This window comes from Scophthalmus maximus, chromosome 19 (assembly GCF_022379125.1).
Source record: "Scophthalmus maximus strain ysfricsl-2021 chromosome 19, ASM2237912v1, whole genome shotgun sequence".
NCBI classification, from domain to species: Eukaryota; Metazoa; Chordata; class Actinopteri; order Pleuronectiformes; family Scophthalmidae; genus Scophthalmus; species Scophthalmus maximus.
This window is the reverse complement of record NC_061533.1, coordinates 15,239,097-15,263,970: the sequence shown is the minus strand read 5'-3', so window position 1 is coordinate 15,263,970 and position 24,874 is coordinate 15,239,097. Positions and strand designations below refer to the sequence as shown.

The 24,874-nt window shown below is 41.6% G+C and overlaps 3 protein-coding genes across 11 annotated transcripts in view; 2 read left to right on the top strand and 1 right to left on the bottom strand.

Annotated features, from left to right (window-relative positions):
* LOC118313456 (ultraviolet-B receptor UVR8-like) overlaps window positions 1-10,679 on the bottom strand; it is a 301,478-nt gene extending 290,799 nt beyond the window's left edge. For 4 of the 8 annotated variants that reach the window (XR_007030162.1, XM_047329106.1, XM_047329107.1 and 1 more), the window contains exons 1-3: window positions 10,440-10,679; window positions 9,467-9,630; window positions 6,009-6,192 (exon numbers count right to left, since the gene is read on the bottom strand). Coding sequence is in view for 7 of the 8 variants with exons in the window: in XM_047329106.1 (XP_047185062.1) it covers window positions 6,009-6,192; window positions 9,467-9,568 (286 nt within the window). In the remaining variant the exon portion in view is untranslated. Of the gene's footprint in view, window positions 1-6,008; window positions 6,193-9,466; window positions 9,631-10,276; window positions 10,362-10,439 lie in introns of those variants that run through there. The other 4 variants (XM_047329105.1, XM_047329104.1, XM_035638904.2 and 1 more) reach the window with 3 other exon arrangements.
* Window positions 10,680-10,857: 178 nt separating this feature from the next.
* Window positions 10,858-15,862, top strand: si:dkey-172m14.1 (uncharacterized protein LOC567451 homolog). The gene is made up of 6 exons (XM_035638905.2): window positions 10,858-11,346; window positions 11,863-11,920; window positions 12,060-12,207; window positions 12,629-12,725; window positions 13,699-13,955; window positions 14,103-15,862. The coding sequence occupies exons 1-6, from the start codon at window positions 11,091-11,093 to the stop codon at window positions 14,703-14,705; spliced, it is 1,419 nt and encodes a 472-aa protein (XP_035494798.1). The 5' UTR covers window positions 10,858-11,090; the 3' UTR covers window positions 14,706-15,862.
* A 2,245-nt stretch (window positions 15,863-18,107) lies between these two features.
* si:dkey-245n4.2 lies at window positions 18,108-23,327 on the top strand. 2 transcript variants are annotated; one of them, XM_035641050.2, is made up of 6 exons: window positions 18,108-18,250; window positions 19,114-19,517; window positions 19,708-19,858; window positions 20,685-20,804; window positions 21,166-21,256; window positions 21,796-23,327. In XM_035641050.2, exons 1-6 carry the CDS (start codon window positions 18,199-18,201, stop codon window positions 21,992-21,994), a joined length of 1,017 nt encoding a protein of 338 aa, XP_035496943.1. In that variant the 5' UTR covers window positions 18,108-18,198; the 3' UTR covers window positions 21,995-23,327. The 2 variants fall into 2 exon arrangements, with proteins under 2 accessions (XP_035496943.1, XP_035496942.1); XM_035641049.2 differs by having other exon boundaries at window positions 19,705-19,858.
* Window positions 23,328-24,874: the final 1,547 nt, after the last annotated feature.

Below are 24,874 nucleotides of genomic sequence, written 5' to 3'. Positions count from 1 at the left end.
TGAAAATCATTTCGAGAAAAAGAGGACAACTCCTTGGAAAGTTAATTAGTAGGAAACAAGCGGAGGAAAAAGCAGGAAACGAGAAATGACCCAGCTGCCAAAAGTAATAACGTTTTCATTATTTATTTCATTATTCATTTATGTATGTGTTCAGACAGAATTAATAATAGAAATCCCTGAGAGAAAATGTTTGCGCTGGAACCCTATTACGAGCAGGCCAAGTGCAGTGGCACAGTTAGTTAACATGCACAAATGTACTGCCCCCGACAAATAACATATCAAATGGAGCCCTGGATTATGTCGTGCTCCCAAACCTCTCTCTTTCAATTCTCTGCTTTCATTTAATTGTTTCAGGCAGGGTTAAGGTTGTATTCAAACTGCTACTCCCTGCTACCTTCGTGGAAAAAAACAACACAATTTTAAAAAACACTAAAGCGATAAAGCAATCATCTGCTGCCAAATGCTGTGAGAAGTGTACAGCAATAATCGCAGAGGCATCCATTTAGATGTCTATTGCTCTGTTTTCATAATAAAGTGAGATGTCCATTTCTTTCGCTCTGAGAAAACGAAGAATGAAGCACAGAATCAATTAGCAGTCCCTTTGGAGAGTGGAATTTGTGCTGTTCCATTACACATTTCTTCTTTTCAGTCCAAACATTACGCGGCATGATATTCCCTGATCTGGCCTGTGTTTGCCTTTTCTTGCTGTTTACTGCAACACTTCCAGGCCAACTCGCATTTGATTTTTTTCCCCACTGAGATTCCAAACACACTCCCCATCCTCGCTCTGGAGAAAATGAGGCCGGAAAGGAGTAGGGGCGAATCCTTCAAGGCTGTCCAACGATCTTTATTACAAAAGCAGATTTTATTTTCACTTCCAACTCTCTGATAAGGGCATGTCAAAGGAAACTGGGATGACTGGTTTTTCTCATGGCATATTATTTTTGAATTATCAAATATACCCACCCATATACATATATATATATATATATATAAAGAGAGAGAGAGAGGAGAGAGAGAGAGATGATGGGGTAGAGGTCTTGTGTGTCTTAGAAGGAATGGACATAAAAAGGAAAAATTATATTAGAAATAAGAGAGCCTTGGCCATGTGTCAGTGTAGCATTTTTACATTAACCATACGTAAGGCATTTCTTTCTTCCCCTCTTATTTGCCGCTCAAAGCACCAGGGCCACCGCCATGTGTGAATAATCACACAGAGGGCCTCAGAGGTGCCCTCACCGCCTTACAAGAGGCTCGGTGCAAGGGCAGATGGGGGAGCCGCAGGTTGAAGGACTTGCGAGATGGGGAGGGGACGTAAATGTTAACACGTTGAGGATTTGGATATCCTCACAAGCTTGTCTCATTAGCTGCTAATTGGCAAGACTTTCCCCCATCTTTTGTTCTGCATAAGGTTTGTCTTTTTTTGGGGATGGAGGCAGAAGAGGAAGAGGAGGGGAGGTGGGGGCAGCAGGAGAGTGAACTACATATTTCAAGTGCTCCATGCTTCGCTGAGAGAATGTTAAGCCCATATTACAGCAATATAAACACTTCTGTCCTACGATTAACCTTAAAAAGCAACTGAGTGCAAAACTGAACGCTCAACCTGCTCAACCAAATTAGCAGAGATCAAGGGGGAGAGCAAAATAGACAGATAGAGAGAAAGAACAGTGAGCGAGAGAGAGGGCGAGAAGCGAGGACAGGGGTTATTTCTCCCCCTTTTCCCTATTTTCCACTCATTCACATTTCCCAACTGGGAAATCGTAGAAAAACATCAACACAGCTAAATGGCAAATTATTACCAAAGCTCCCCTCCGTGCTGGGAACAAAGCAGACATATTGGAGTTGTCATGCAGGTGGATGGCCAAAACTTTCCTCGAATTATTCCGAGGATTGCACCCTTTGACAAACATTAAACAAGACAATAAAAATACATAGGTAAAAGTGCGTTTTCCTACAAGTAGAGATGGCTTGACAGACAGGAAGAAAGAGAAAATAGGTCTCTATATTAACAGTTTCCTGACAGTCCAAGTGAATTATTCGTTTCCTGAAGTAGCCACTCAAGTCTGAATGAACCCCATCTTCAAGGCAGAACTTAGCCATGACCAGCAAAAAGGAAGGTCATGTGTGCACCTTGAGTTTTTTTTTTTTGCTGCCATCATTGACAGTCGCTGTGTCTTCATCTGCCTCACTCTGCTTATATCTACCTCCCACCTTTGATTCTTTAGAGATGTAACTGCCAATAAGGACCTGACACATGGCAGGTCAACTGTCCATCCCTTTTAATTCAGAGATTTTTTTGTTTTCTTCTTCTAAAAAAAAAATAAAAAAAGTATTGGATTTCAGTTCTGAGCAAACTATGTCTGCTGTAATCTATTTTAATGGACATCATTAAACTGAATAGACAGAGATATGTGCCTCCACCTGTTGGCAGAGGGATCTTTATGATTTATTGAGTCAAAGAATAGATGCGGTATCAATGCTTGCCTTCAGTTCTTTATTACTGACAGGTGCATGATGTCACGGCAGTATTTGGTTAAGTTGTTTTAGGTCGACGAAGAAACTGTGCTCGCAGCTGAGGAGTGAGGGGAAAGTTTGAGGAATGTTTCACTCCTAAATGGCGCAATGCTTATCAACAGCATGCAGAAGGAAATATTGGAAAAAACTGTGCAAAAGTAACATGATGGTTACAATTACAGTGAGAATAAGGGCTCTGTTTTATGTTAAGAGAGATGTCAGAGAGGAAGAGAGGGTTAGGAAGCTGGGTCATAGCCCTCATATGCTGTTTAACACCTGACACCAAGGCCTGACCAAGGTTCATAACTCATATGGAAAGAGAGGTGAGGAAAAAAAGGGGGAGAATAAAGGAAAAAGAAAAAAAACAAACCCCCCCAGCACAGTTCTTCGTCAGTCCTTTTCTCGGATAGTATATCGACGTTCTGTCAAACATCTGTCACAACTATGGGGTTTTTTCTTAAAACCTTTAAAGACATTATTATGTATAAATGATTATTTAGTTAACCATTCCAAAGACAAAAGTAACCATTTCTGACCAAATACATCTGACTTATAGCACAGTCCACGGGTCTCAGAGCAAAGCCTCCGGTAGAAAAATCAGAGTAGGTCACAAACAGGCAGCACATGAGTCCTTGGCTTACTCCAACATCCAGCAGATCAAGGGCCTCGAACGAAAGCGGTACTGACACTGACCTCTGTGAGACCCAGCAACTGAAACAGCCGTAACAAGGTATTAGCAAGCACCTCTTTGTACCCTCCAACTCTCTGCCTGGGTCTAAAGAAACACAGCTGCACGGGGTGTTTTCCAGGGCGGAGGGCAAACCTGCGAGCAACGTGGTGCCCCTGGCTAAGCTCAAGGGTGCAGCTGGAAGGTCAAGAACTCAAAGCAATGGGAGGAAAGTTTACTAAGATTAATTTCTAATGACATTTCTTTCTCCCTCTCTGACAAAAATAGCAGTTATTCCACTAAAGTTTTGGATATACAATTTAAGAGTTAATCATATTTTATTTTAAATTAATTTAATGTATTTTTATATGCATTTCCTGTTGCAACGGGTACAAGTTTGGTTTACCCTCTAAGAACGGAGTATAGCTGTGTGTGTGTGTTTCTGTGTGTGTATGCATGTGTAAGCACGTATGGCGGTCGTCTCCGTGTGACTGTGGGCGTCTGGAGGAGAGAGAAGCCTCATCTGTTACCAGCCCAGCCCGACCGGCCCACCGCATGAAGTAGAACGACAGGGTGTCACCGCCGACGACAGTGATGGATGCCCTAAATTCTGTAGGCAACTTGGGCAATTGGACACATTAACAACAGGCACCTGCTTTCCCCCGTACAAATCTATTAAAAGATAACAGCAATGGCGGCTCCCGCACTATTAGTAAATTATAGCTCTGTCTGAGTGTGAGGTAAGTGTGGGCCTCCCTTCTCGCCCCTACCCCCAGCCACTCTCCTCTTCTGCACTCTTATTGGCAGTCTCACAGTGCCACCCAGTGGCACCAATTTGTATTGCTCTTCTAAAATGTAGAGCAGTATTTGAACACGGACAATAAAGTAAACAGAGGGGACTAAATTTACTCCAAGGTAATCATTCCACCCATATCTGAGGACTACAACCATGTAACTAAATGAAAATTAAACATATAATTTGCACTGAATCTACAAATAATTTGATTATACATTTTAGCTCCATAATAACCAAATTATCATAACTTAAAAATGTGTCAAAAGACACCATTTATTCATTGTCACACATGTGAACCCACAAACAACATACTATTCACACACGTGTTCATTTGCCATAGACAAAATAACGGCAGTCAAAATTATGGTTGATCACTGAATGTTGGTTGGTGATAATCGGCGCGGGGGGGGGGGGTAATCTATCATCAACAATTTTCTTAATCTGTGGATGTTGTATGTGTGATAGAGATAGTGTGTCAGAGGGTTACGCAGTTGTTCTTCACAGTTGTGTTATAGATTTCTCTTGAAAGCTATTTTTCCATAAACAAGCCTTTCCTTGAGCTGACTGGGCCAAATGGCCAGTGATTGGAGACAATGTGGCTGATATAAAACCATTATGATCTACTCAAGACCTCCTCTATTAAAATGTTAACAGCGGACCAGTACTCTCAACATGACACCGTTATGACATATCTTGGGCTAGAGCTCAGGTACACCACATAAACGTGTGTCACATAAATTTGCTGTGGGTAAATATTTCTGTCTGCAAGGGGGGTACGTGTTTGCAAGCTGGCCAAGAATAAAGGGAGGACAAGACCAGTAAATACTTTTACAGCAGGCAATTTGTCAAGATGTGTAAATGTCTCCAATTCCCGACAGCACTGGAGTAAAATTTACAGTCACTCGGGAAGTGACAATGCACAAAAAAGGACCACTTTTTACTCTCTCTCATCTCCCTCAGACCACTAAAACCTCCCATAAATCTCCTCTGGTCCCTGCAGATGTCTGCTGTTGTCAGATATCATGCCTTGACAATGCCTTCCGCCATCATTGTCGACAGAAATATGATATGTGAAACTGCAGTGTCACATCACTTAACATGATTTAGCCTAAGCTAGCCTGCACCATTTTAATCAATCAAAAATGTCACCCTTTTTCCCTGTAATGATGGTAGAGGTATAGGATCCCAGTGTTGGGGTGATCTATAAGACTTATCTGGGCTAATGTTTTACGACTACTGCCAGCTAATGTACAAAAGGATACTCCTCTCTTCCTGTCATCAGTGTTTCTATCATACTGGCAAATAAGTAGGCCAGTGTTACCTCATGGGCAGTGAGGAGGACACTTCATGCCATGCGTAAACCTTACGTATATGACACTATGAGTGTTTGAAACCTATCAAGAATATCCCATTACTGTGCTATTCGTTCTGTTTTCCGGTTGATATACTCCATACACTCATCGTAGGGGCTGTCACTCTTTCCAATAATCAAGTTCGAACCAATTTGACATGACACGCAATTCGTTTGAATGTATTCGAAACCAGCAAACCAGACGTGTCCATCAAATGACAGACAGTGTGTATGGTGGTTGCTAATGGATGCTATGGGCTTGGTTGCTTACACACTTCCTTTGATCCAGTGTCTCCCTAAGCTCACTGTGTAAACATTCTTAAGTCTCACTGGATAATCATGGCTTTCAACAAATCAACAGCAAAATCAACATTAGAAGAATATCCGGTTATTTCATCTTTATCCTTACCAGACATTACAATACATTTACCAAATACAAACACACCTCTGTCTGGAGGTGCACTTATAGACTTATACACTTACTTTTCCTTTAATCTGCTAAATCCTTCGTACTGCAGGAGATGATACCATAGATGCATGTCCCTGATAAATCTTGCACCGGACCAAAAACACATGCCATACTTAGTACCCGAACTAAAGATAACACATTAACTCATTCGAAAAGAGTAAATTCCATCCCCAGTGTGCAAGAAAATACCAGAGCAAAGTGTGGACTGTACCTGTGACCACAATGGAATGACTGGACCCACAAGCCAGGAGCTTCACCGTGCCCAGCCTGGACCCTGTGAACTCTCTCAGATGGGCCTTCTCTGGAGCGATGTCCACCGGCCTGCCGCATCCAGTCTGGCCAAGCTCCCCACGTCCCCAGCAGAGCAGATCAATGTCCAACTCACATGGCATGTCCTGGGAACACGGACAAAGGAAAAGTTTGCTTGGTAGTTTTCTTTAATTTAACTTAATCTTGTTCATAAAGAAGATCTGCGTGTGCGTGATAACAGAATAATAATAAAAATAAAATCAATGTATAATAATAGGAACTACAGTTACTGACATGAACGAGTATTGATATGGTATAAGTTTTCATCACCTTCATTTTCACCTCACACCAATAAACATATGAAATACATTTTTGATATTCCAGTCGCATTATTTGAAAAATGAAAGATGTGGTCCAACATACAGAGTGATGAACAAATAGTGGTAATGTTTTAATTTCATAAAATTTCTGTTCACGAATACTGATCTTCTGGACAGCATTAAGCGTGCATAAAGCCCATCTGAAGTTCCCGGCCTCATTTGTGATGAACTGTGGATCTGATGCAGATCTCCAATAGTCTCCTCAACATGTTTATTTACAATCTGCCCTCTGTGCTAATTAGAATGTGACCCTTCGCGCACACATGCAAACACAAACATGGAAGCTGGCTGCATGTGCAGCCATGCACACACATGAACATAAACACACCCCATAGCAATATTACCAGCACAATTCCATCCGACTGATATTGGAATTTTACGAAAGAGCAAACCAATAGATAACCTATTACAAAACTATACGAGATCAATAGCTAATTTCTTTGCATTGATTACCACTTGGACATTTAACATGCGCCCTGTGGCCACAGTGTGTGTACCGCAAGCTTGGATCCCCATTGGCCCTCATGAGTATTAAAATTATCGATTCAGACAGAGGACTAAAAATGTCAAGCTGTTCATTAATCTTAATAAAGACTGGACTTGACCAAGGCACCCTTTCTCCCAATGCAGGGATACAACCTATCCAACTAGGAGCACATACACGGCATAGATTAATGAGCTTCTACTGAGGGATGTGATTTAAGTATTTGCCATTAACAGATCTATTACAAAAGAACAAGTCTTTTAGAATAGTACTTACTTTCACAGAGAGTGCATCTCAGAACAACATTTAAAAATTCAAGTTGACTGTGTAATAGTTACAGTCCAGAAATGAAGTATTGGGACTGTTATAAATGTTTTGTTCTAAAGGCTTTTGAGCGTTCAATTTAAAATAAAATAATGGATACAACATTAAAGTGTCATGTCTTCATCTGTGTAGGTTTACGTTAATATAGAAAGAACCATGCGGGATATTGAGTCATTTAAACATATAATATCCAAATTTTAAGGATCGAAACAAAAAAAGAGTCTTGGCTACTAAATATTTCTTGTGAAGCTGCTGTGTCTTTATTTCATGCACATAAAAGCTCACAGATGGCCTGAGAATCACTGGGTAGTTTGGTGAATGAGCAGAAAATCTTTTGCATGGTGAAGAAAAACCTGTCTGTGACTGCACAGCAATTCAAGAATCCTCTCTAGGATGCAGCAGCCAGACACTTTTCCTCTTCAGCAAACAAGAGAAGACTTCATGACCACAACCGAAGAGAATTCACTACAAGATGCACAACTCAAAACTGAGAAGCAGAAAGTACAAAGAGAAACCAGCAGGATTCGGGAACTGGAAGTTCTATGGAGTAATAAAAGAAAAAGAAAGAAAAAGAAACCTTTATCAAAAATTATTGCAAAAGGAAAGTGTGGAGATAAAAGGAACAGCACATGACACAAGGACACCACCTTCTGTGTCAAATACAGTTCTGTTATGGCTCGAGCATGTACTGTGTGTCTGCCAGTGGAACGGAATTGGTGGTTTCACTGCTGACGGGGGCAACAGGATGAATGCATACTGTAGGTCTACAGAAGCATTCTGTGTCCGCAGACAAGTCAAATGCTTTAAAACTCATTTCCACCTTTCAGCAAGAAAACAATCCTAAACATATGGCTAAAGCAAGAAGGAGCTTTTCCAGGTAAGGATGACAATTATTCTCGATTGACTGAGTCAAACCCCTGATCTCAGTCTGACTGAAAATAATTCCACTTGGTGAAGACCAGACAAAATAAACCTCACAACAAGCAAGAGCCCGTGTCAGTCTGCACTGATATCTGTGGGTCAAAGTCTACAGGCAGTCATTATATTTCATTTAAAACTGCATTTACTGAAGCTCAATGCCTAAAGATCAAGATCTGTCCAGGTTCTTTGGGTCTTGACTGCCATTTGTTGCGGAATTTGAAAAGGAACTTAACAAAATAGGCAGCGCTGCAGCAATAAGGACTATAAGGCTGCATCTGCTGTTAATGGACAAATGTTCTTAGGCACTGCACAACCCAACAGCCAGTTTAATCTCGGGTGTTATGGAGATGAGTCAGTTTCAAAGTACGCAGGGCTGTCCTTAGCTTAATGAGGGGCCCTGAGCTGGATTTGATTTCCTGACTTTTCTTACTTTTAATTACTTTCATATTTCTGCCATACTTTTACCATACGTTTCCTGCTCATAGCTGATTGGCACAGTTGCCATGACTTCCTACTGGGATGTCCACTAATCAGGGAGAGGTGTACCAGGTCTTTTTTAAATAAACCTTATATATTTCAGTGCACAAAAAGTAAAAGCAATAACAGCTGAAACAGCATTTTTACTGGTCAGACCGCTTGACCAAATTCTGTGCATTAAGAAAAAAGAGTCTTTACAATATATGCTACCCCTGGCAGAGCTTCAGAGCTACATCTGGATAGGGATTATTCTATCAATATCCTGGAGATTGTTTTAATTGAGAAATCAAAGGCAAGTGACTAACAACTTGTGCAGTGCATGACGCACCACAGACGTAGTCATGACAATTGGAGGAGCTGTTTCTCCCACCACTGGACACACTCACCTGCTGCACCTGCTTCTCATACTGATTTTATAAAAAATATTTTGCACACATTTTTCCTCAAGACAGCTCACTAAGCTTCAGGTTTGGGTTGTGTGCTGTCATAGAATGGGAATAAGATTTTTTATAAAATACTTAGCTTTATTTTGGAGTTCACGACGTCCATTCAATCATAAAACTGAAATAAACCAAGGCTAGTAACAGTATCCAATGGAAATACATATATTTGACAAAGAGCACTGAAATTCACAATAACATTAGACAAGTACTTATAATTTCTTTAGGTAACAATACAGTCACATTTTAACACAGAAACATGTTTTCTGGTCAAAGGTTGTATCCGTTTGTCCACTCGGTAATTGAGTCATACACCAGGAATCTCCCTCGGCACGAGTAGTTTGGAACAACAACCACGCCAACACTTGGCAGCACACTGCTATTAAGAACTAACCTGTGCCAATGTTAAAGGACAAGAACTTCTCTCTTCAACGTTTCCTCTGATTCCCTTCATTGTCCTCCCATCGGTCTCATTGTCTTCTGGCCCTGGCTTCATTTCCTTCTCCTCCCATTGTTGCACTCAACACATTGGCAGGGTAACCATCTCCATAGCACCTTCTGTTGACGAGCACACCGAGGTTGGTTTATCATTATCTAGACTGGGGCAAGCTTTGTGAGCGACAAGGAGGTCTCTGAGAAGACTCACTAGCCCGATATTACTGAGTTGCATGAATAACTTTGACCACAGCAAGTGAGCAGAAGGCTCACTGACAATGGCAGTCTGTGTATTTATTGTCCAATATGCATATTCTCTTAGTAATAAACACTGTCCAACTAAAAAGCATTAAGTTTGCAGACAGCTACAAGTCTTTTTAAGTCTTTTGAACATTACTCTAAGTTTCTTATATCCCATCACTACAGACTTGTATTAGTTACCACACACACACACACACACACACACACACACACACACACACACAGGGAAATGCTTTACAGTTATAAATGTCAACATTCCACCTACACTGACATTTTCAGAGCATGTGCGTTTCTTATACTTCTTCCGCCCACAACGCTGCGAGGCTAACGGGTTCATTGCTAACCACACACACACACACACACTGCTCACAAGTATTCGTTTTTCATTTCTAATTTTACTCGGTTACCAAACAAAACCAGCAGGGAGAAAAAAAGATATACTGTGGCTGATTGCAACTACAAACAGGTGGCTGGCATTAAATAATGATTATTAGCTGATGAGACTTACACATCTGCACAGGTGAAGTTAATGAGGAGACGGGCATCAGCCCCCTGCGGCGCAGCCACAATCTTCTTCACAAAAGTCTTCCGCAGTCGGTATAAAATGTGCAGAATGAAGTCAAGACGTTTTGAGGGGTTTTGTGTGCATACCATAATGCAGTTTTACTTACCATTGGTTCAATATCTGGTGAGATAAACACCTCATTGTGTTGAGTTTACACGTCGCTGTGCTCCGTTTGGCCACGCGGTGTCGCGCCTTCACACCTTGTAACTTCGTTTGACAATCAACGTGAATGAATGAATTTCCGCATCACTGTTTGTCCTACGATTGACGTCAACGGGGGCCCTAACCATGGCCCGACATATATTTTTGTTTATTTGCTTGTTTGTCTGTTCGTTCGACGATCGTGCGTTTGCACGAGTTTGTGTTTAACTACCTGAAGTGGGGGGAGACCCGCCCCTACCCTGCCTCTTATTGGGTTAAGTGTAGGCATCCTGAGTGATGATTGGTTAGGTTTAGGGAAGCTTTGCCGGATGAGCCAATCAGAGGCGGGTTTCCTGTCTAGTGTTGGGGGAAAAACACACATTTTGCTCGGGGTGGTCTGCGCTGGGTTTCTCCTGGACAGCGGATGGCAGTAGAGGTCTGTGAACGAGACTCTCCCAGGGCGGGTCCCCTCCCACTACCCGGGACCAATGGCCGCTTGTATTTCAAAATAGCATACTTCCGAATAAGCAGTTGATGTTGTTGCTGTTGTTATTGAACTGATTCGTTCATTCGATTAACCGACACCGCCCTGATTCCCCGACGCTCGTCCGCGACCATGCCTTCCGTTCAGAGCCTGACGATGACTTACGACGCGCTGAACGAGCACGGGACGTTTTCGGAGGGGGACACGATAACTGGACAAGTGACACTGGTGCTGTTGAAGCAAACATCGGTCCAGAGCCTGGTCGTTAAGGTCAAGGGAGACGCGGATGTTCGCTGGACGAGAAAGAACGGCGATCACAAGCGAACATACAGTGCACACAGGAGGTATTTTAAACTGAAGCAGTTCCTAATACCAGCGGACTCCAAAGGTATGCGGTACACACGCTGCTGTTATACGGTGCTTATAATAACTCGTATTCTTAAAGCTGACATGCTGCAGTTTTTCACCACAACATCAAAAACGAGTTGATTCCCATATTCAAAAGTCAGGAATTTCAGCTGAAAGTGAAGTTCCCAATTGTGCAATATGGCCCTTCCCTCATTTGAAAATTAGGATATGTCTTGTACAATTCGAATATTATAATCGAGGCCTTTTTGTGCAAGCTGCGGCATAGTTATAGCTGCTCCGGTTGAAGCTACTGAAGTATGTAGAACATTCTATAAGAGAGCTAAGTTACTAACCATTCACATTAGTGTAGGGATACATTGTGCAATATTGAAGGAGTAGAAAGATTATAAGTAAAGATATGAAGTGCAAGTATTTTAAAGTTGTAAAAGCACTTTGTTACTTTCTACACTGACTTCTTTACTGTTTATAGTTGGCTCGTAATGGCTACTGTTAGATTAATGTCAGTCCTAACAACAATGTCCTGTCCTTTTTTCAGAAACTCCTGTTCCTCAAGGGAAACATGTCTATAAATTTAGCTTTAACATACCACCAAGGTTAGTACAGTGAGACGATTTACCCAAACAAGATGTTTGTTTTGTTCTGGCACTGATATTAACAAACATGACTATATAGCCCTTCTGCGTCCTATTCTATAAACTGATTTAACATGAATCTGCTGGTTGTGCAATGCAGGAGTATGCCTTCATCCTTCAGAGGATGTCATGGAAAGATTGTTTACAAGCTGGAAGCTGCACTGGCCAGGAGTTGGAGGATGGACCGTACAGTAGATAAGGAGATCAATTTTGTATCCAAGGCCTTTCCAAACCTTCAATCTCTGATGGTGGGTGAAATATTTATCCATACATACACCCGTCTCTGATATGTAATAAGACAGAACATATATCCCTGTACTCTACATTACAGTATATGTAAAGTAGCCATTATCTCTGATGCAGCACTTCTCATCCGGGGGTATAAGCTTCATAAGGGCCTTTCAAAAAAAAAGTCCAAATGTCGTGTCTGTCCAGAAACAATATCCCCGTTAGCTTGGATAATAGCTGTGTTACAGTTTCCATCAACATTATTAATAGTGATGATGTGGTTAATTTCAAATGGTCGTCCAGCAGTGACGTACTCAGTTGTGGCTCTGAGGACCTTGGTATCTTGCCCTGCTCTATAACTGAAGCAAATCATACACTGTATTGTCTTATTAATCGAATATGGATCAAAAGTAATTGTTTGTCCAATTAATTCCATTCTAGTCGCGTCAAGTTGGTACAGTCAACAAAGAGATGGGGCTGTTCTCAAAAGGACATGTGCAGATGGATGTCAGTGTTGACAGAAGAGCTTATGCACCAGGTAACAATATTCCTCATCAAACATGGTAGTTTCAAGTATTAGAAGGACATTTTCTGCTGAAGGCAGATACTGCACAGCAATTATATTTTTGTTACTTGATGGTTGTCCCAGCCTAGTGGATGTGGAGGCTGGTTTAAGTTTGTCTTATCACTGGACACTTGCTTACAGCTGTCCCAACATTAATGGGAACAGTAACAACACATGCCAAACTAATAAAGCCTGCCCTGAAACTGGTCTGTGGTCTGTGAAGGTTTAAATCAACCAATAAAAAAATGAGTTGATAGAATTTTTGGTTCAATTTTAGGATCTAAGTTATGATTTTAGTCATTAAAAGAAAAATGCTTCCTTGGAATGGAACTTCCGAGCTTGTGTTTACAATGTGGAAGGTTGTGGTTGAGGTGTGCCTAGCGTTCAAGTGGATGGGGACACAGTTTCTTGGCACAGGCAACATGGACGCTTATATTAACATTATCGTTAGCAAGCTAGCAGGTGTGTAACATAATGCAGGAAATGCAAAGCCATAATGATAGAAGGTAAAGAGGAGACTGGTGGGAATATCAACATTTTCCTCAAATGTGTTATAAGATTCTGAAAACGAACTTTATACAATTAAATTCCCATTAATAAAACAAAAAATTAACTTCCTTGGCCTCTGCGATTTCTGAAAATGGTAACAAACACGTCACAACTTGTGAACCCTGAGCCTTCTGAAAATTACGAGGTACGAGGGTGCGATTATGACAAGAGCTGCGTTCATATGGATTGTTCTCGTGAACACGACCCCATTTGAAAGCAGCACAAGACTGTATTTGTACATCACAGTGTTATTCACAAACTTGGGTCAGATAATAACTTCAAATTATATGCAAAGAGTAATAAGGGGGTAGCTTTTAGCACTTTAGCACCGTTAATGTGACACTTGAATTAAAATGAATGAAAATGTATCCTAACTATTGTGTTGTTTACCTCATAGGTGAAACAGTGCTGATTGTTGCACAAATCAACAATTCCTCATCCAGTGATGTGACGCCCAAATTAAGTTTAATCAAGGAAGTGTTGTACCGTGCCGACACCAGCACCAGACACGATAGCAACGTTATCCACAAAGTGGTTGAGAACAGTATTAAGCCCCAAACCCAGAAGGAGGTCAGGTGTGCCGTCAAGATTCCTCCCAGTCAGATGCAGACAATCCAGAACTGTGAGATAATATCAGTGGAATACTATTTTAAGGTATGCAATGTTTCAACAATGAAACATTAATGTAAAATGTAGTAAGCTAAACCTGTTTATAGAGATATTTTGAGTTGTTCCAATTGCTATTCTATTTTGAAAGTAACGCATCATGTGCTAATGAGACAGCCTTTTCTTCTTTCTCAGGTGTATCTGGACATCAGCTTTTCCTTCGATCCAGAGGTCAAGTTACCGCTGGTGATTATTCCCCCTGACTTGGCTGCAGGACCCTATCCAGCTGGTGCTACCGGTGGTCCAAGTAACAGTGACTTCCCTCCTCCTGCAGTGCCTTTGGCTCCATATCCTGCATCCCTGCGTTCAGGCAGTTCTGAGTACCCAGGAGCCCAAAGGTATTCAGCACCAGGACCTGCATACCAAGTGAATCCATCACCAGTGTATCCTGGTCCACCACACGTGTACCCTGTTCACCCACCGCTCATGAGTGGGGTCTACAATAACCCACTGTCGCAGCAGCAATCTCCGTATGGATCGCCGTTTTCATCCTCGTTATCAACGGCTGTGCTTCACCCACCGCCTACTGTCCCAACATTTCATCCACCACCGTCTGCCCCAGTGATCCGTCCTGCCCCTTCTTCATCTTTTAACACATTCCCACCTGCTCCCACATACGACTCGCTGCCATCTGCACCAGTGATGGACGTAGACTTCCTGTCTCAGTCGGATGAACCTCCCCCATCATATTCCCTCCTCTTCCCATCGTATGCCTCTGAAAACTCTGATGCAAAATAATAGAATGAATCCTTAATGACTGAATCAGTTTATTGATTATTTAGTAAAATACCAATAGCTAGTGAACAATGTGAAATCAGATCACCTAAGTCATGGCTTAGTTATTAGTGATGCACTTAAGTAGAGTTAGAGTTGATGTGTCAATTTCAAATGAAAAGGGCGTTGTGTACAGTATTCACTGTTTGCATGTAAACAGTTACCAGTATAGGACTTTTGCGTTTGCTTTTTGTCTGGTCTTTTTTCAAGTGGCTAATTGGCTTTGTTCAGCTGCTAACTGCTAGTACTACTCAAACCTGATACACTGTGTATTTTTACGTGCCTTGTTCAACTTAAGTGTCCTAAACCAATCTTTTATTTCAGCCTTATATTTCTCCCTACCTCACTATTCAGCATGGAAGCTACGTGACAGAAACGGTGTACAACATTACATTCAAGTGGCAACCCACCGTGACGTCACCCAAGCTGTCAATCATGCTGTAACCACGCTCCAATGTATACGGTGCTTTGTCGTGTCTTTTACTCTAAATGGGACTATAATTTACCAAATCAACATCATGCTTGAAGAAGACTTGAAGCTAGAGATTGAAGCCATAAACTCCTCAGGAAAATGTATACTGACATTGTAAGTCAAGTGAATAGGGTTATTTCCTCATAGATTTCGATAGAAACTGACTTCCTTTTTGCAACCGGGGAGGCGCCCGGTGTTGTAAATTCCAAAGTGTACAGGCTTCAGACACTTCTGCCATAGCTTCCTTTTTCTGGACCTGGTGACTACATCCATTTTTGTGTACAATGTATGGTTACAGTCTGTTGAATTTAATGAATGAGTTTTGTCTGTCTTTACACAAAAAGTAACGAACCTGATTTTTTTTTCTAATACTAACATACAGTCTGTGTTTTCTCCTGTGTGGGTTTGAATAAAGACCTGTCAGGGACAAGTGGCCTGAAGTCAACTATGTGTTCTGGAATAAAAAATAAAAAAAATTGTGTAACCGTTCTGGGAAAAGGTTAATGGCTGGCCAAACAAAGTCCTGATGATGTAAAAAGAATGTGAGCCTATACATGACTGGTTTGGACAATGAGTTTGCCTTTGTATCATTGTGTTGCCTTGTTTGATCATAAGAGGCACAACAATAAATATCTGTTCAGCTCTACAAGTTTGCCTGCCTAGAGTTTCTTCAATTTATGATTTCTACCACATAAATTGACATCACAAACAGGAGTGGAAGAATTAAATCATCACAAATCATTCAAACCAATGGCCACAAAGGAAAGCAATATTTTGCTTTTACTTTAGAATAGGTTTGTGTGGTTTGAGCCAGGCCTAGGTTCAGTGGTAAGCACCTACAATTCTCCAAAATAATCAACACATACTAAACATTGGTATGACAACATGTGGAGTTGAATGTGTAGCATATTGCATGCATGACATTTGTCCAAGAGGGACATACTGTGTCTTACTGTTTATAAAGTAGACAGGCGTCAGGACGTTCAGTGTATCTGTCTAAGGAATAGACAGAAGAGTGCAGAGACGAATATAACTGATTCCAGCTCTATGAGGACTTGGAGAAATCAAGGCGAAATAAAAGATTTATAAAGACTAATAAGAAATATGTACTGTGGTTTGGTAGAGCAGGTTAGGGGGAAAAGGTATTTAATGAAAGGAAATAAAAAGAGACCTCCAGTCTTTTAAGGGGGAAAATAAACCAAATCCAAAACTCAGAAGATCCAAAACTTCAACACAGGAACATGGACAAAAAAAGCATTGAGGTGACCCATGGCATGGCATCACAGAGAAAAACAGACACAGGGCTAAGCCGAGATAAACAGACGATCCGCCGAGAACAAAGGCAGGCACAAAGACTATATACACACGAGGGCACAGGTAATGATACACAGGCGAGACAGGTTAGGAACAGGTGCAGACCATAGACTGTATATAAAGAGGTGCAGACGATCACAGGGAAACACAAGAAACGTAAAGTAACAGAAAACCACGAAACCAAGGTCCACGAAGAAACAAAGGTCTATAAAGAGTTCACAAAGTTCACAAGAGTTCCAACACGGTGGCGGACCATGACAATTTCTATTGTAGATAGATTCAGCTCATTATAGTGCACTATATGTTTCCATTTCAATTACTAATAGATCTTTATTTATTTCATGGCAACGCACAAGAAATAAATGAATTCTGATTGTTTTTTCTATATGACTGGCAAACAAAAGCTCAATTGTTGAACACAGAAAGAGAAAGAGTCGCAGGCCAAATGGGAGATATTCTTGTGCTTTGTTAGAGAATACAGTTTAAAAACAGTCTTTTCATCTTCTTCTGAAGGACAGGCCAAAATCTCTGCTACTGTCAACAGAGAGATTTGCTCTCCTGGTAAAGTCACTCCAGCTCACTCATAACCAAGTGTCAAAGTGATTCATAAAATGTAGTATATTATCAGCTGATATCAGATATTTGCAGTTTTGTACATTGTTTCATTGCTAAGTCAGATAATTCCTGTTTAGTATAGCTAGCTATTTAGTATAATAAAGCATTACGCAATTATTTGTGTGGTGACATTATTACAGGAGATTACATATTCAAATGGTTTGTCAGTTCAAAGCAGAAAGCAGTGCCATGCCGTACCAGCGGCTTCACTAGACAACAAATTGTTTTGTCCCCTTTAACTTGACTATAGTTCTTCTAAAATGCAAGCTGAAAGTTGATCAAGGTGGAAACTAATGAACATGGCTCCGATTGGCAACAAAACTTCAAAAGTTGCTGAGAAAGAGTAAGAGTTGCAGGGGATTTTGTTTGAGAGTACAGTTTGAATCCTTCCAGGTCTACCGAATATATATCTATGTTGATCGAGGCCTTCCACATGCTTCGCGGAGCATCCGGATGGAGGAAAAACATCATGTGACCCCGCAGGCCCCCCGAAAGCTGTCCCATTCCTCACAGTAATGAGGGGGCAATCCCATTCAGCTCGGAAAAACACTGTTCTCTCCTTGTAACGGATTTATGATCTCTGAATCCAATTGGTAGTCCATGGAGCCGAAGCGTATACCCGTAGTGAGCACATTCGTTCTCGCCTGCCACACTGGTAAAACAAGGGGTGTGTATGAATTGTGTGTAGCTTGTGAAAGCCCCTGTTTTCCATAGTCATTAAGAGGCAGCAGCAGAATATGCAAAAAGGCTTAAACAAGTGGACCAATACTCATGGGGATTTATTTTTTTTAATCTATCAAAAACAAGAAATCAAAGATTTAAAAATTAATAAATAAATACAAAGACTTTCAGCAAATCAAGCCCACACGTTTCCCAGTTCCTTGGACGGAGCGCACGGCCCCTCCCCCTTCCGTCCATGTGATGGACGGAAGGGGGAGGGGCCTGCGTGACGTTTGGTCCCCGCCCACTCGCACTTGTTGCGTGTCGCTGACTCAGATTCGTGCAGATAAGGTCTTCAGTCACCCGAAGACTCAAACGATCCCCGTCGCCGTCATCATGCCAGGGGGGATGCTGCGCGTGTGTCTGCTCGTGTCCGTCGTTTTCACAAGTAAGACCAAGGATGACAGTCTTTGATTTGACCTTTTACCCAAGTCGGCCTGCAAACACGGCCGCGGTCGGGTTGATCTCCGATGAAAACGGTCTCCGTGCTCTTGGTCCATATCTATTTAGTTGCAGATAACTCGCTGTTTGCTGCTTCAGTTGGAGGCCGATGAGAGCTGAGCATCGCGGTGCGCTAACTCTTTCAAGTTTTGAAGTCATGCTGTTAGATGCAATTTTGCCAAGAGGCAAGGAGAGATTGAAATTACAATTTCATTGATGGAATCTGGGTTCGGCATTCTCTTCTGCGTGCGACCACAGTCCTCGTCCAAGACCCAGCCGGTATTAGAGAGGCTGCAGCCTCTTAATTGATCGGCAGCTATTTGAATCATCTATTAATCGCTTCAAGTAGTTTTTATGAAGAAAAAAAAGGTCAAAATTCTCTGATTTCAGCCTCTTAAATATGAATATTGTCTGGTTCCTTTGCTCCTCTGTGACAGTGAAGTAAATATCTTTGTTGCGTGGACAAAAAACAAACAAACATCATCTTGGGGTTTGGGAAACACGATCGACATTATTCATCATTTCATGACATTTTATGGACCAAACAACTAATCGATTAATCGAGAAAATAATCAACGGATTAATCGATTGTGAAAATAATCGTCAGTTGCAGCACTAGCCATCATATTATAAACACACTGTAAACACAGTGTAAACCATGTTCTCGCCTTTGTAAGGAGGTGCCTGGGTTTGCAAAAATATAAAATATGTTTATAAATGAAAATATCTATTTAGTATTTACCCTAAATTAGAGTTCGAATATTTAACTTGATTAATTTCATACCACTTTTCTACCTTGTTCCTCCACAGAGGCATGGGGCTTGAAGATTCAGAACAAGCTGATAGGCAAATGTCTGCAGGTGCAGGAAGGAGTTTGGGGAGGTAGAGTGTCCCTGGGGGAATGCAGCCCACATTCACCCGTACAGGAATGGAGTTGGCTGCCGGACAGCCAGGCCCTCAGCAGTCACCACACGGCCGAGTGTCTGACTGCATCGGGAGAGCAGTACGAAGGTGTCCACCTGCAGCGGTGCCTCTCGAGGGCGGAGGGGGCCGAGACCGGTGACGGAGCGGCAGCAGTGGACGCGGGCAGTGAGGCAAGCAGTCAGGCGTGGTCCTGTTCCAAGAAGGGCCACCTCACTTTGACGGGGAGGGGTCTGCACCTCAGTGCCACTCCACAGTCCACTTTGGTCTTCCTTTCACGGGAACATAAACAGGTAAGGATATCTGAGGCCCTTCTTTGTGTGAGATCGTATCTGATCGAACCGTGATTTAGATTATTTGAAATGTATCCAAAAAAACGGGGAGGGAATTGTATCTTGTAGTTATTAAAGTCTTTTTGAGTCTTAAAAAATATATATCTTATACCAGCTTGATGTTCTTTTGGTTCACCCCATTTACAAGCAGGGCAGCAGGTGGCGGACACTTGACAACCAGACATTGTGCAATGGAAAAGATAGCAAACATAGCCAACACCAAGACCAATCCCACTTCTATGTGGGAAAATCACTGGAGCCTCCGAGTGCCATCTCTGATGTACACAGAGAGGCTGAACCATGTAAGGACCTAAAAGTAGCAGTAGCTCACTGCATGTTGTTTTGCTGTAGTATGAGACACTAATAAAAGTAACACCTGTTTCCCTAGAGATCTGGCAAGTGGCTTTGCTCATCTGAAGCCCCTCTTCATTACGAATAACATCGGCAACAATGAAAATGCGTGACATTGTTGTTAACCCTTTTATATCGGTTTCTGTGTAGCTATGTGTCTTGTTGTCTCTGTATTATTAAACCCCAGTAGGTTATTTTGTTGTTGTTGTTCATTTGCAAGCTGGGACCATTTTTATAGATCTTCTTGGTGATGGCTTTATGGACCCACTGTCACTGAAACGCTTTAATTTCAAGCAAGCTTTCCTTTCAAACATGCTATGTTATATGGAAAGAAAAAATCAGAACAAGAACATAAACAGCTAAACATGGTCATCACGAATAGGATGGTCATTTTTTCCTCCATTGAAAAGGCTGCTGTTCAGCAGTCTTTTCTTTGAAGGCACCAACCTGGAGCCCTTCACTGGATACCTGATTCCCATTCATTTGCACTGTTAAGGCTGTTTTGAAACCTTCTTAAAGTTGAAAACCGAAAAGTCTCATGTGCTATGCCTGACATCAGATGCATCATGTGTCTGCCCTTGCCTGCAGTTTAGATTAGATTAGATCATTCTGGGAGAAAGCCACACACACACATCCCAGTGGCTTGTAAAATCATGTTACTGCTCATTCGCTGGCTGATAAGTTACAAAATGTGATTTTTGTTTTTAAAGAAATCAACTTTGTTCCCTTGTGGTCATTGCCTGTAGTTGAGTTGTTTCTCTCTCCCCCCACTTCCAGTCGAAGGTAAAATGGACGTCGGGGTCACAGAAACGTATCCTGTCATCAATGGGACTCTTTCGCCCCTGAGCACCAAATCCCCTGCGGATCCCACTATGATTTTCTTCAGCATGGACTATGGTAAGTTTGGTAACAAACAGTTTGGAATATATCCCATTTATGTCCATCTTATGTTTTAAGGGTGGAAACATTTTATTCTACAGTAGTACCTGTAGTCTGACAGAAGCCTGAACAAATTTCCTCGCTCAGTATAAATGTAGTTCATTTTCCCACCACTAGGTGGAGGTGAGTGAACGACAAGCTGAGCAAAGCTCGTGCTGTGTTGTGTCTGTAAAGGAGGATTTTATTTGCGGGTTCAGAGCCTTGACAGAAACTAAAGAAACGCACGGACGAGAATAAAAATGGGGCTTTCGTGAAATTGTGTTGTTTTGTCTTGGCCTGTGTGTGAAGATGTTGATGTATGCTGTGTGTGCACATGCAGGGATGGCCTGGAAGATAACCATGCTGGTGCTAAGCTCTCTGGCTCTGGTCCTGGGGACTGTGATTCTTATCCTAAATGTTTACTCCAACAGGTGAGGACCTAACACCACACACACACAAAATAGAGGGTTTGCTTGTGTAGATTTACTGGAAATATTATTGTTTTGCATAATATATGACTCAATCATATATCTGGTAGAATAGCCTCAGGTTTACTGGTAAGATTTCGATTCTTTTGTTTTCTGTTGTGTCATTGTGTGTGGGATTTTTTTAAATTTTATTATCACAAAATCAGATTGCGAAATACTTTATTGATCAACAGGGAACATTGGGTAATTTCGTCTACCATCACTTTGGTCTCTAGTAATTCGGGGTTGCCCATTTGACATATTTGACATTTGAGAGGAATTAGTTAATTGAAATGGAAACATGAAATAAAACACATTGCAATGCTCTGCACTTTGGATAACCATATCCATTAATCCTGACCAACAGCATTTCATTTGTTGGGGTTTTTGAAACAAGAAAATGTATTAAACTCAATTTAAAAGAATAGTTGTGTGCTCTGGTGCAAAGTGAAATGATGTATACCTCCAACCTCTGTCTACCGTCTTCTGTCTTGCTGTGCCAGAAGGAGGAAGGTGGTGTGTGTTTTGAAGTCGTACACTGTGAGACCAGAGATGAGTGTTCCTGGGTCCCCCGTGCCCAGTGAAAGGGCCCCACTGACGGAGCACGCCATGCGCCTCCCCCACTCCACCCCCACTTTTCAACGGGGGGAGATCCTGATCGAGTGGAAGGACGGCACTGTCACACCACTGTACGAGGCCTGAAGGTTGTGCTGCGTACGAAGATTTGGACGTGTGGGTGCGGGATATACATGTTGTCTCTCTGAATGTGGCCGAAGAGGGGGGGAAAAATCCGAAAAACAAAAGGCAAAATGAGGCTTCAGACTGTTGGCATCAGAAAGACACTGAGCTAAGTAAAGTCCATGGCTCAAAGACAGAGCATTTCTGCGAGGCTTATCTGCCAGAGGAAGATAAAAGCTGCTGCGAAGCTGCCAAAACAGAGAAAAATGAGTATGAGCTGGGCTATGAGCTTTCAAAAATACTGAGTCCCACTGAATAAATGTTTGAGCAGTCAGCCACTGTTCCATCTCACTGTTTGCAGATCTACTTTAAGCACCGCGCGAGGGCTCAACACGTCAAGCAATAGCTTAGGCCTTTAGTTGGATAAATACGTAAGAAACTAAACTTTGTTTGAGTATCTGATCGCGTTGTCCCAGTTCGATGTTGGACAGCGTCATGCTCAAGTGTACCTTTACATCTTTGCTTCATTTTAGAGAATTTAAATGTATCTGGAGTCCATCTCTGATCTCTAGTTGTGTCTGATTCTACACAACATAGCTGAGCAACAGCAGCTAAGGTCTGACACACCTTAGCTGCTGAGGCTTAATATAGGGATTAATAAGGTAATGTAGTGGAGTTGTGTTGCAAGAAACACTGTTTGGTGAAAGTTGTTTTCCTACACATGATTCAGTATTATAATTTACCTTGTACTCTGGGCTATATAAGGTGTTTCAGTAGGAAATGTTAACCTAGTTTACTAAGAAAAGGTTGATAGTGTGACAGGAAAATTGAGTGCTATTCATTTTGTAATGCACTTCGCTTTGATACTGACCTTACATCATCATTTGTATGATTTAAATTGTCAATTTACTGTTTGTTATATACAATGGACCTGATTTTGAGAGTTTATCCTTGACCTTCCTATCAGCATTTGACAAAACAACCTCTCCACTCAATGGCCGATTACTAGCTTTTTCTGGAGCCTTCTTCTGTGTTACACAGTCTTCATTAGCATTTTAAGTTGGCTGATCAGTAATTGAAAAGCTTTTTCTGATCTTCTAGAAGCAGACGCCTCCTGGTTGTAAACAATATCTTTTGACGTTCTTGTCAATCTTAAAGAGTTCACAGTGACGATGGTGCGATGTGGTTGAAAGCTCCAGAGCCAGGTTCGGTGTTTTGTCTGCCGTCAGTGATTTTTTCGTTTGTTTTCGTATGTGGCAACCTGCTGCACCGCCAATTTGTGCTAAATTTGTTGTTTGTTTTTTAAACTAAAAATCCTTTAAAAACCATAAACTAATAAAATTTCATTCTGCATCTATGCGACGTGTTTTGTTTTTGCGAAGCGTTTCGTGACGTGTTGTGGAAAGCTTCGGGTTCTTCTCCAGGGTTTGCTGTTCATCAGAAACCCCTTTGGTCTAATATTATCCTGAGTGATGGTAAAAGTCACTGTTAATAGTAATTACATCAGATAGTCTGGAAGGATGCAGTACGACGATGATGATGATGATGATGATGATGATGATGGTGATGCTTCAAGAGAACTTGGCATTTCCTTGTGGCGTGGAAACTTCCCAGCTGGGGGAGTCTGTTTACAACAGAAAATCAAAGGCTGTTTTACTGTTTTTTGGGGGGGGCGAGGGGGGGCGACTGTTGTTGAGCAGGTTAATTTGATCTCTCCTTCATTTTTGCAATAGTGAGCAGATCTTTGTTTTTACAAAACACTGCCAGAAAAAAAGAACTAACATGATAAACAGTTTCATCAGTACTTCTGCGTCGGTTATACGTGATTTTTATTGACATTTTTGTATTTATCCCCCCCCCAGAGAAAGTATAGCACCTAACTTAGAGCTGAAACCCTGCTGGTAGCATTTACACTAATGAGAGGGCACAACGTTTACTGAACAGAACACAGCATCCTGAAAATGACATGGCATCCTACGCCCTTCCAAACCACATCCACATGCCCCTGCGAGAGAGAAAAAAACATTTTTATTTTCAGGCTTTCTTCTTTTCTGCAAAGAAATCACTGCTAAGCTGTCTCGAAAATTGTTTAATATCTGACACTGGCCTAGAACCTTTGTGTAAACATGATATCATTAGTTCATCTTTTATATTTGACCTCTACAGCATTGGATTTGTAATGAATCTGAAATAAAACAATGGCTTGTAGGTGAAGCGCTGAATTACAGCTCTTTACACATGGTGTGAATAGTGTAGGAACCATAACTATACCTTTTTCATCCTGCGACGCACTGGACTATAGGGCGCGCATTCAATTTGTGTCATGTGAACACAAGGAGACCCTTTAAAACTTAAAGTCAGCACTTTCACCCCTTTGTCGTTGTTTCATTTAAAAATCCGGCGTGCCTGGTTACTGAGCCAAAACAACACAACGTCCGAACGTGACTGTCCAAATACTGACAGGCTGCCCTGTCAGTGCGCATACGCGTCCTTTTTGCAAACAAGACAGAAGTATGAATGATAGGTGTGACTGACTGACCCGGCTCCTCTCAATACCTTTGCAGATCGTAGTTATCTGGTTTCACATTCTCTCTACAAAGGATTCTTCAGATCACGAAACCATTGTAAAATGTTCTGCTTCCATTTGTAAAATTCTATTTTATATATAATTGACTATATAGTTGGGAGAGAGCACCATCAAAACACTACAAAAAAAGAAAAATAACATAGAGCAGGTGATACTGATTAATTCTAAGACTTTTTAAAAAAGCTGCTTACATTTGGAGAAAGAAGCTTTTATCGACTACAATATATTTTTTCCCTCCCAATCCTCCCAAACTGTGCTTCCATATCTTTCTTGTTTGTGGGAAACTGTCATGCCTGGAAGAAGCACTCAACCACTGG